Source organism: Musca autumnalis, unplaced genomic scaffold (genome assembly GCF_047663935.1).
Source record: "Musca autumnalis isolate F117 unplaced genomic scaffold, ASM4766393v1 scaffold_3, whole genome shotgun sequence".
Taxonomy (NCBI): Eukaryota; Metazoa; Arthropoda; class Insecta; order Diptera; family Muscidae; genus Musca; species Musca autumnalis.
The window spans coordinates 227,429,373-227,441,887 of record NW_027411866.1 but is presented as its reverse complement, the minus strand read 5'-3'; the positions used below and the strand labels follow the sequence as shown (position 1 = coordinate 227,441,887).

Below are 12,515 nucleotides of genomic sequence, written 5' to 3'. Positions count from 1 at the left end.
TGAAATAGAGAAGGTGGTAATTGGGGGGCAGAGTAAAAAAACATAAATAAACAAAAATGCTTAAATAAACTAACCATTCCAACACACTTGGCAAGGGTGGAAGAATGGAAGAACAGATAGTGGGTACAATTTCGAGGGGGAGATTCAGTTAATTAAGAAGAACAAGTGTTGCGCCGCTAGTTTTTGTGTTTATGTAAATAATAATGAATTATTATTTGAACAAAAAAAGGTTTAAACGGAACGAAATTATGAACTATTTGTCATGGAAGCGACAAAATATGTAGAGGGTGTTTGGTAGGTAGTGTCATTAGAGGTGTTGCAGTCAAATACCATTGGATTTGAGTAAATAAAGAAAAATGGTATCATTTAGTAAATATTTTTTTTACAAAAAATAAATTGGTAATTAGGGAATTTAAACAAAAAAATTTAGTAGATATTTTATTTAAATGGATTCTTTTATAATGAAATGATTATTCAAAAATATTAAACAAATTAAATTAGAATGTTTAATTTTTATCTTTTTTGATCCTGCGGTGCAAGATTGCTGTAAAGGGATTGACTACTAGACATCAGATTTTGTGTATGAAAATGGAAAAATTCAGATTGGACCAAAATTTATTTCTTTGAAAATAAACTGAAAAGGGAAAAAGAAAATGTCTGGAAGAAATATTACGATGTGTACAAAGGTTGGACCATAATCTACGAATATGTAATAGGGGAAATGATCCAACTTTTAAAATTAGGGATAGGTAGGAGGTCGTCGACCTAACCCTCTCGAATCTAGACCAATGCCATTCTTTGGTATTTTTGAAGTTACGAAGTTTTTCGGCAATTCACGCACACAAGACCCGAACGCAACGAAAGAGCACACAAAAGAGAGTAAATGTTTTGATTTGTTTTTGTTTTGCAGCATGCGTGTATACAACCTTACTAACACACTGTCAAAAAGTTGCCAATATTAAGAATTTTGTGTGCCCTCTTCTTGGTCGGCAGTGATCTAGATGACTCCGTCCTAAGGAATTGTAGGGTATCTAAAGAATATTCCTTCTCAGATCATATGAAGTTATTCTTCGATGTCTTTTTAGACGAAGGTCGTCAAACTCCTTATAGGAACCCGAGAAGAACAAACTGGGATAAATACACGGAACTAACGAGTTCTCAACTGACTCTTAATATCTATATAGAAATAGCTGAGGAACTTAATGGAACTGTAAGTAATCTTACATACGTTCTTCACCGTTGCCATAAGGAATCCTGTCCACTAACCTATCCTGGGAAGAAATCTCAGCCGGTGTGGTGGAACAAGGAACTTGGCGAGCTTAGCCCCCAGGCGACTGTACAACAAGGTGATTGGGACTCCTACAAGTTGAGTCTCAATAAATACAAGAGCGACATCAAGCGAGCAAAGAAAAAGGCTTGGGCTAATTTCTGTGAGTCAATAGAAGGAGTCACGACGCAGCTAGGTTTCGAAAATTACTCTCCAAGGACCCTAAATCAATCGGAAGTATCAAGAAGCAAGATGGCGCGTGGACAGACTCTGCTACAGAGACTCTTAACCTTTTGGCAGGGACCCACTCCCCAGGCTGTAAGGATGCGGACACCGTCAACAGTGAGTGTGACGTCTTCCAAATTCAGGAGCCTATGTACTTGGATCTCATTGGCAAGGTGGTTAGCAGAAATAAGATTAAATGGGCTGTCAACACTTTCAAGCCATATAAGTCACCCGGACCAGATGGTATAACGCCGGCGATGCTTCAATTTGCATCTTCACGCTTATATCAAATCCTGGAGGAGATCTATAGGGCGCGTTTGACTCTCTCGTATGTACCGGGTCTGTGGAAAGAGGTAAAATTTACTTATATTCCCACAGCGGGAAAACCTAGTCACTCTGCACCAAAGGACTGAAGACCCATTAGCTTATCATACTTTCTTCTTAAGACTCTCGAAAGAATGATCGATCTGGAAAGCGGGAAAACCTAGTCACTCTGCACCAAAGGACTACAGACCCATTAGCTTATCATCCTTTCTTCTTAAGACTCTCGAAAGACTGATCGATTTGGAGATAAGGAGTCATGTAGACACCGCCTCTATAAGCAACTCGCAGCACGCACATATCTAACGCAAATCTGTGGAGTCTGCTTTGCATGAGGTGGTAGGTTTCATTGAGAGGAACATGGAAATCTCAAACTTTACCTTGGCTGCCTTTCTAGACATAGAAGGAGCTTTCAACAATGTAGAACTTGAGTCCATAAAACTCTCACTTAAAAAAGTTAACACATCAGAAACCCTAACTTGTTGGATAAATAATATGCTAAAAAGCAGAAGTATAAATTCCAATATTGGGAGACAAAAATTAGGAAAACAGCACGCCCCAGGGTGGAGTGCTCTCACCTTTACTGTGGCTACTTGTTATAAACATTATTCTGACGGAGCTGGATAATCAAGGTATCAAAGTTGTTGCTTATGCGGACGACGTAGTACTACTGATTTCCGGTAAGTTTCCGTCAATCATTTCGAAGCTTATGCAAGGAGCCTTATCGACGCTGTCGCGCTGGGCTAAGGCTAACGGCCTTGGAGTAAACCCAACTATGACAGAACTGGTAATGTTCACGAGGAAGCGTAAGCTCGGCGTATTTGTCCCACCAACACTGGATGGAGTGCAGCTTCAGTTCTCGCCCGAGGCAAAGTACCTTGGCACAATCCTGGACTGTCAATTGCGATGGAATAGAAATGCTGAGGAGCGGGCGAAGAGAGGACTGATTGCACTTTATTCATGCAAGAATTCTATTGGGAAAAGTTGGGGTCTAAACCCATCGTTTATACACTGGTTGTATAACACCGTGGTTAGGTCCATCTTATCCTATGGTTCTCTTGTTTGGTGGCACTCACTGCCCCAAAAATCGACATCCAGGAAACTAGACAAGGTTCAACGAGCTGCCGCGATTCTCATAACTGGAACCAGCAGGAGCACACCCCAAGCTGCTCTGAACGCAATGCTAAACCTAAGACCTCTGAACCTCAGCAGAAGGTCAGGCAACTCGTAGTGCCCTAAGGCTACATGAACAGAATCTCTGGCGCGGTTGTGCCTATGGACATGGATGTATCTTGAATGAATCAGGTATCAATGTGAACCAACGTGGAAAACTGAGCAACTATCGGGTGTTATTTTTTTTTTGTGGTATAGAACTTCGAACTGAAATAAAACACAAGAAAATCGTTTTAATGTCCATCATGTTGGCTTTATTGGAAGGATAATTTTATGCCATTACTGTTAAATATGATTTCGGGCATGTGGCCGCCGCGGCTGGCTCGAATAAAGCCAATTCTAGAGGTCCAATTTTCAACCACTTTTTCAAGCAAATGGGACCGTATGTCGGCAATAACGCCACGAATGTTGGCTTCCAATTCCCCTAACGTTTCTGGTTTGTTGGCGTAGACGAGCGATTTCACATATCCCCAAAGAAAATAATCCAATGGTGTCAAATCACACGATCTTGGTGGCCAATTGACAGGTCCATTCCACGAAATTATGCGCTCATCGAATGTTTCCTTCAAAAAATCGATTGTGACGTGCGCTGTGTGGCATGTAGCGCCGTCTTGTTGGAACCACAACTCATCCCCATTCATGCCATCCAATTCGGGGACAAAATAGTCGGTTATCATGGCTCTATACCGATCTCCATTAACGGTAACAGCCTCTCCAGCATTATTTCGGAAGAAGTATGGTCCAATGACTCCACCAGCCCATAGAGCACACCAAACAGTCAGTTTTTGTCGATGTAATGGTGTCTCAAGGGTCTTATGTGGATTCTCTTCACTCCAAATGCGGCAATTTTGCTTGTTGACGTAGCCATTCAACCAAAAATGAGCCTCATCACTGAACAAAATTTTGCGATGAAAATCAGCATCGAGATCAATCTCATTTTCGGCCCATACACCAAAATCACAACGCATTGCATGGTCTCGCGGCTTTAATTCTTGCACAAGCTGGATCTTGTAAGGTCGCAAGCCAAGATCTTTGCGCAAAATCTTCCATAAAGTTGATGGACAAAGCTCCAATTGCTGTGCACGGTGGCGAATCGATTCATTCGGGTCCTCTTCAACACTTTGCTCTCTACAGCGGCAATTGTTTCTTCGGTGCGCACTGTTCGACGTCTCTGCGGATGCGTATTATCATATAGAGTAAACGTAGTGCGAAAACGATCCATGGTTAACCGGATTAATTGCTCCGATGGACGATTATGTCGACCATAAAATGGACGGAGCTTGCGGTAAACTTCGCGAACTGAACCATTATTTTCGAAATAAATTTGCACGATTTGCAAGTGTTGTTCTTTTGTCAACCTGTTTATGATGAAATGGCAAACCAAACTGAACATAAATGACATTAGAGTTGACAGATTTGACCACAAAATGCCAGTTTTATCTCTATTCGAAAAACAAACCTGTAAAAAAAAACACCCGTTATCAAATCCTGGAGGAGATCTATAGGGCGCTTTTGACTCTCTCGTATGTACCGGGTCGGTGGAAAGAGGTAAAAGTTAAATACATTCCTAAAGCGGGAAAATCTAGTCACTCTGCACCGAAGGACTACAGACTCATTAGCTTATCATCCTTTCTCCTTAAGACTCTCGAAAGACTGATCGATCTGGAAAGCGGGAAAATCTAGTCACTCTGCACCAAAGGACTACAGACCCATTAGCTTATCATCCTTTCTCCTTAAGACTCTCGAAAGACTGATCGATCTGGAAAGCGGGAAAACCTAGTCACTCTGCACCAAATGACTACAGACTCATTAGCTTATCATCCTTACGACTCTCGAAAGACTGATCGATCTGGAGATAAGGAGTCATGTAGACACCGCCTCTATAAGCAACTCACAGCACGCATATATCGAAGGCAAATCTGTGGAGTCTGCTTTGCATGAGGTGGTAGGTTTCATTGAGAGGAACATGGAAAACTCAAACTTTACCTTGGCTACCTTTCTCGACATAGATGGAGCTTTCAACAATGTAGAACTTGAGTCCATAAAACTCTCATTTAAAAAAGTTAACACACCCGAAACCCTAACTTGTTGGATAAATAATATGCTAAATATGTTCACGAGGAAGCGTAAGCTCGGCGTATTTGTCCCACCAACACTGGATGGAGTGCCGCTTCAGCTCTCGCCCGAGGCAAAGTATCTTGGCACAATCCGATGGAACAGGAATGCTGAGGAGCGGGCGAAGAGAGGACTGATTGCACTTTATTCATGCAAGAATTTTATTGGGAAAAGTTGGGGTCTAAACCCGTCGATAATACACTGGTGGTTAGGTCCATCTTACCCTAAGGTTCTCTTGTTTGGTGGCACTCACTGCACCAAAAATCGACATCCAGGAAACTAGACAAGGTGCAAAGAGCTGCCGCGATTCTCATAACTGGAGCCACCAGAAGCACACCCCAAGCTGCTCTGAACGCAAAGCTGAACCTAAGATCTCTGAGCCTCAGCATTAAGTGTCAGGCAACTCGTAGTGCCCTAAGGCTACATGAACAGAATCTCTGGCGCGGTTGTGCCTATGGGCATGGATGTATCCTGAATAAATCAGGTATCAATGTGAACCAACGTGGGAAAACTGAGCGACTATGTATCACCAGTCCTGAGATTTGACGATATAGATGTCGTTATACCAAGTAGAGACGACTGGAACCGTAGTAACACCCCACTGGACGGTCTGGCCTTTATACAGACGGTTCCAAGATGGAGTAAAGTACGGGGGCTGGCGTCTACTGTGAAGGGCTTTGTCTTGAGTACGCTTACAGGCTAGATAGCAACTGTAGTGTCTTCCAGGCTGAAATCTTCGCGATTTGGAAGGCAGCGGAATTGATATGCAGAAATCTTTGAACCGGTAACTATCTTTGTGGATAGTCAAGCGACTCTTAAAGCCATCAAATCCTGAAACATTAAGTCCGATGTCATCTTTCAAATATTCTTCCAACCATCACCACCCAAACCTTTTCTTCTTTAAAACTAATTCTTCTTCTTCTTTTATACTTTCATAGCTTCCTTTTTATTTTTGCCTCTTTCATCTTTTCTTTACAGCACATCCCTCATTTCTTTCCCCCTGATGATCACAATGGAAGGTCTCCGAGTGACGCAGTCATAAATTAGTGGCTGCACATCCCCAAACCTAACCTAAGGTTGGACCAAATCGGTTACTTTGGGCACTTATTGTGAGCACTATTTAGAGAAAAATTTGAAATTACCCCAAGGATAATAATTAACATTTTGCAAGTATTTTAAAATGTAAAAATAGTATCTACACAACTCTTCGTTACTAAAAATACTCTAAAAACAAAAATATAATATTAAAAGAAAACTAAATAATTTATAATAATTTTCAACAATAATAAATAATTATGCAAACAAAACAAAATAAAAAATGACGAAAAAGGCTACTTACATTCGGCGGTGAACCCTTATTATTAGCGTTGTTCAACATAATTTGAATTTTGAAGTTGAAATTATCGAATTGTTGTTCTGTTTTTTTTTTTTTCTTTTTTGGGATGGAGGAGTTGTTGCAAAATCAAACAAGAAAACTTAAAATTGTATGCTGATGACTGTTGATGATGAAAATTTCAAAATACTAGAGAGATAATCGGTAGCGTGGTTAATTTATTTTTATTCGCACTGTGTTGTAAATCTTGATGACCAATCTTTATTCCATTTGACGTTACTGCTGTTCAATTTAATATTCAATAATCAGTGCACACAATGCTGATGAATTCTGTTCGGGGGATATGCGGAAAAAAAGAAATGGAAAAAAGAAAAAAAGAAGGTAAAAAACTAATTAACAAAAACGTAATGAAAAAATCATAACAAGGTTGATGACAATACGTGTAAATAGTAATTAATATTGTGATTTAATTATCAAGTGAGTGTTGATTGGATGTGGGGTGGGTGAGGGGATAGGATAGGAGAATAATTTTGTGTAAATTTAATTAGCAGAAGGATACGTATAAATGTACCACTGTTAACCCCAATCATAAATAATTATGTTAATACCAAAGAAGAAATTGTAAAAGAAACGTTTAAGGACATCATATGGAGGGCTAAGTTTACCTTATATGTTATTATTTTTTCGATTTTCTTATGAAATTGTTTCAAGCTGTCATTCATGTGTTATCAAATAAGTTACATAAATATCAGTGTTAAGCTGAAGTGGTAAATCATTCAAATATAAAAAGGAAGGAAGTGGCCCGAGGACAGAACCTTGAGGTACAACAGAAAATAAGGTAAATATTAGATATGACATCATTTAATATAACAAATTGACTATGATCTTACAAACGGACCGAATGGCATTTCGAAATTGCCACCACTCGAGCATGGGAAAATGTAGATACCTTAACCATTTCAGTGTCCAAAAACAAATTGTCGGGATAAAAATCTAAAACTTCATATTTATTTATTAACTGATACGAGACTCTGCCGTCTCAATGGTTTAATTTTTTACCTCCATTAGATCTTCCGAATTTCAGACGTTCAAAGAGATATTTAGGTTTTCCGTTATAGATAACTTTCTGTAGGAATATTATGGCTTTCATACAGAGTAGAGTTAAACTGATGCCATACAGGGATTTACTATATTGCGAAATATGCTCAGTTCGTTCTACGCAAGCCATAAACATAGCGAATGATACTTTTAAAAGCTACATTCAGTTTGCGTCTACTTAGAGAGTCGCAGTTCGCAAAGAGCTCGCAGCCGTAAATTAATCCTGGAACTAAGTAAGTTTTGGCCAGTAGACACCTTATATTAATTGCAGTAAATTACTGAGTAAGCCATAGAGCACGTAATTTAGCATAGGTATTGTCCACTGCTTGATTAATATGGTTTGTCCTGCTTAAAGAGGAGTTGAAGTTTACCCCGAGATTTTTAGCGCTCTGAACAATTGCAATATTTTCAAGATTTAGGGAAATTTCAATGTTTTCTATGGTGAAATTGTTCCTTTTGTGAATAGCAAAACACATAGATTTTTTAGGATTTAAGGCAAGACCGTTTGCGTTGGCCCATTTGCAGACTCTGTTGAGGTCGTCATTTAGGTTATTAATGCACTGACCGATATCGTCGACAGAACTGCTCAGGTATATTTGAACATCATCAGCGTACATGTGTATTCGACTGTGCATTAGTTGAAGGGGTAGGTCATTAGCATATAAATAGAATAAAAGTGGACCTTCTTAACTGTCAGAGGCATTGATATAGAGTGGCCGTAGTACACAGACTGTGACCGATCTGATAAATAGCTCTCAATAAGATGTATGGCGGACTGAGAAAAGTTAAAAAATTTACACAGTTTAAGGCAGAGGTTACTATGGTCGACTGTGTCGAATGCCTTAGAATAGTCTAAAAGACCCGGAAAACATACATTGTTATCATTGATGTCAGTCCTTATAGATTCTGAAACATCTATTAGTGCTGATACGCAACTGTGACCTGAGCGGAATCCTGATTCACGTTCAAGGAATTCTGACATCTGTATATGAATTATTTTTTCAAAGACTTTGAAGAGATAAGGAAGTACTGCAATGGGTCGAAACTCTGAATTACGTATTGGTACTGGTATGATCTTTGCGTGTTTCCAAATGGTGGGGAATACACAGGTGATTAAAATGGTATTAAAAAGGTGAGTGAAGTGAGGTAGTAAACGTGGGATTAGGATTCGAATAAACTTAGGATCAATTTCATCTGGACCTATGGCATTCGATATGACACTGGAGAAACAGCTCAGAACTTCTAGATGTGTGACACATCGAAACTCAAATATTCCCTCCGAACGTATGTCCTCATCATCAGACGTGTAGAAAAGGGGAACTGCATTCGTAGTTGGTATTTGGACGAAAGTTTTGTTAAGATCGTCTCCATCGTCTATACAAGAGCCAAAAGTTTTGGTTTTTCCAATACCTATATCATTAATAATATTCCATTTACTCTTGGAGTAAGTGCAGAGCTGAACCGAGAGTAGTAGTACTATTGCAATGGGTCGAAACTCTGAATTACGTTTTGGTACTGGTATGATCTTTGCGTGTTTCTAAATGTTGGGGAAGACACTGGTGATTAAAATGGTATTAAAAAGGTGAGTGAAGTGAGGTAGTAAACGTGGGATTAGGATTCGAATAAACTTAGGATCAATTTCATCTGGACCTATGGCATTCGATATGACACTGGAGAAACAGCTCAGAACTTCTAGATGTGTGACACATCGAAACTCAAATATTCCCTCCGAACGTATGTCCTCATCATCAGACGTGTAGAAAAGGGGATCTGCATTCGTAGTTGGTATATTGACGAAAGAAAGATCGTCTACATCGTCTATACAAAAGCCAAAAGTTTTGGGTTTTCCAATACCTACATCATTAATAATATTCCATTTACTCTTGGAGTCAAGTGCAGAACTGAACCGAGAGTAGTAGTATTCGGTTTTAGAGCTTGTAGCATTTCCATAGACTAATAAAAAGATAGACGAAGGAATGCTCTCACCGAGTATGTTCGAATTGAGTATGCTTACAGAGGTACTCAAAATAAAATGCCAAAAAATACAAGTTAATAAATATTTTGTTTTGGCAAAAGGCTACATGGGGTTAGTTTTTGATGGGAACAATATCCTCAGACAAAAATATCCGTAAAAATATTGCCATTTTCCCCAAAAAACGTCTTCGAACTTTTTTGAGTTTTCTTGTTTGAGTAGGTTTACGGCGCAAAATTGAGTATTCCTTCGTCTATCTTTTTATTAGTCTATGGCGTTTCCACCTAGAATATGCCCTATCTCTATCTTGTATTTGTCTTTTAATATCAAGGTTAAACCAGGGTTTGTTTTTAGGTGTGATGAATTTATTTCTGATAGGAACAGTGGCGTTGTACAACAGAAGTAGGTTATTTTGCAGGAATTGGAGTTGTTGATCAGCTGAAATTAGGGTATATATTTCATTCCAATTGATTTGGAAAAATTTGTCCTCCAACTCATAGTTACACAGATTCCTATAGTCACGAATATGTTTGATCGACGGTGAATGCATTAAAATTGTATGAAAGGAATATTAGATCATGCCTCAAGAAGCATGGTGCTGATACTTGATCATAGAGCAGAATATTGGAGGTGTTATTGACAAAGAATAGGTCGAACAAAGTATTAACTGTCGAGGAGAAGTGTTATTGACGACATACAAACCTAACGCTTGTCAGAAGGGAGTTAACAATTATATTAGAGTTAAAATCGCCAGTGAGTATAATATTACTATACCCCATATCAATAGAACTGTTTGGACGATAAATACATCCTACCAACATTTTCTTATTATTAGGTTTGAGTTCTATGAATATAAATTCAATATCATCACCCGTGTTTGACTTTAATATAAACTTCGCATTTAATTTGTTTTTTTGCAATAATGGCTACTCCGCCGCCACGGCGCTTTCTATCAGATATAAACAGAGTATATCACTGAAGATTAAAAAATGCATCTGGAACAAAAGAGTTGAGCCACGTTTCAGAGACACATATCAAGTCCATTCCTGAGTTTTCGAACATATATTTAAATTCATCTGATTTATTTACTAAGCTTTGCGCGTTTATGTGACATATGTTAACGCCTCTCCGTTGTCTGGCTAAAATTCTGACAATAGTTTTGGTAGCGTCACTGGAATCTCTTTCAGTATTACCGAATTGCATCATAATTAACAGTATAGAGATAGAAGAGAGTGGCATCAGTATGGAACATAGCTAAACATTTTTGCATCCAATGTAAAACTGATTGGTGAAAAAGTGTAACGATATGATCGAGCTTAACGTAAAAAGAATGTAATTGAAGTATGAAATATAATTATTGACAATTAAACATATGGGTAAAAAAATATGTGTAAGAAATATAAGAATGGATCCATGCTGGGTCCCCGTTCCGGACTCCGAAACTCATCGAGTATTTTTTTGGTGATAGACACATACAGGATCGTTGTTGTTGAGACTTCTGATGTATACAATAGCACGATGTGTACAAGTTCCAATACTGTCGAAAGGACTTGTAGGGGCTCAAATTCTACTGGGTAGATTATGAACCAAATATATTGTTGAACAAAGACGGACTACAATATGACGACTTGCAACTACAACAACGCAACAAGTATTCAGGCGATACTTACGTTTTGTTGATTGTAAATTAAAGAAAAAAACACTTTAAACTAGAGATGCACAAAACAGTACTCTAGCGTAAATTTCATTTCGTTTCATATATTGTCACATATATTGTTTTGTGCATCCCTACTTTAAACCAGCCAAGATCATCCATATACGTTAACGTGACTACATGATTCGTGTACTCACTATGAGAATAACAATCAGTCGTCGTTGAGCAGCCGACAAGTAAACATGTGCATGGATGTACGCATAATTTTAGTGGGGAAACTGAACAGAACCGCACACATCCGCCACATGTTTTCTGGTCCCAGTTCTAACAACCACTGAATGCTGATATAAACTTTCTTGTGATTCTCTCACTACTTCACTCTCTTTTTTATTTTGAGCATCAATGCTTTAAACTAATTTTAAAATTCAACTTAGTTGACACAGTCGGTCACTTTATGGTTTATTCAAAATCAACAATTTAAATATGTTTTTAACAAAATGATGTGATCTGACGATCCGCACCCACAAACTTCAAGAAGTTCGTGAGATGATGCAGAATCTGGGAAAAATGGTAATCTGGGTAGTTCGATTCCAAATTTCGAATATATTCGACATCGGCCCTCAGAGAACCTATATGTTCTACAACACATAGTAGTTCATAAAACTAATGCTTTTATTTCAATATTTTGTTATAACGAACTAAAATGTTTCTTTGAATGAAATGTTTCAAAACAATTGGTATTTAGTACGATACAAAGATATGCATTGCATTTTTTACAAATAGTAAACGAACTTATGTTGCAGCCATAGGCCTTGCAATGTCCAGTACTTTAGTTTCTAGCCGCGGTGGTTGTTTGTCTTATTCTTTTTGTTGATGGTGATTGCTCAGAATCACTTTTCGATCTCTCACTGCTTTCTAAGAATGTATGAATCATGAATAAAAATTCCGTGCGGAATTTTTTCCCTTTCCACAATTTCACAATTTTTTATTTCCATAATTATGTCCAAAAAGGGAATATTTTTGTTGATTCGGTGAAAATTTTCCATAATATAGATTTTAACAGAATTTCACTTTTTAAAATTATTTTTCGTGCGGAAAATTCCGAGTAATATATTCTCGATTGCCCTGTTTACCCCTGCCACTTAGTTTTGTTGGCCTTCCTCTTCTCCGTATCGTATTTGTGGGTGGATCATAATGGCTGACTTCCGAAACGTCAGTTGCTTTTGTAAATGTCTTAAGCATCCTGGCGTTTCGGAAGCCAATCTTGTTGTTGTTGTAGCAGCATGAAACCTACGTAGAAGTATAGGTTTGATGCTGGGTTGGCAGCCGCTGATCCTCGCCGTTTTTGCTTCATTCC

The 12,515-nt window shown here is 38.5% G+C and overlaps 1 protein-coding gene across 16 annotated transcripts in view; it reads right to left on the bottom strand.

Annotated features, from left to right (window-relative positions):
- Adar (Adenosine deaminase acting on RNA) overlaps positions 1–12,515 on the bottom strand; it is a 431,247-nt gene that overhangs the window by 410,979 nt on the left and 7,753 nt on the right. For 10 of the 16 annotated variants that reach the window (XR_012411758.1, XM_073977125.1, XM_073977119.1 and 7 more), the window contains exon 2: positions 6,441–6,764. The exons of the other annotated variants lie outside the window; for them this stretch is intronic. Coding sequence is in view for 9 of the 10 variants with exons in the window: in XM_073977125.1 (XP_073833226.1) it covers positions 6,441–6,479 (39 nt within the window). In the remaining variant the exon portion in view is untranslated. The remainder of the gene's footprint in view (positions 1–6,440; positions 6,765–12,515) is intronic. 16 annotated transcript variants of the gene reach the window in all.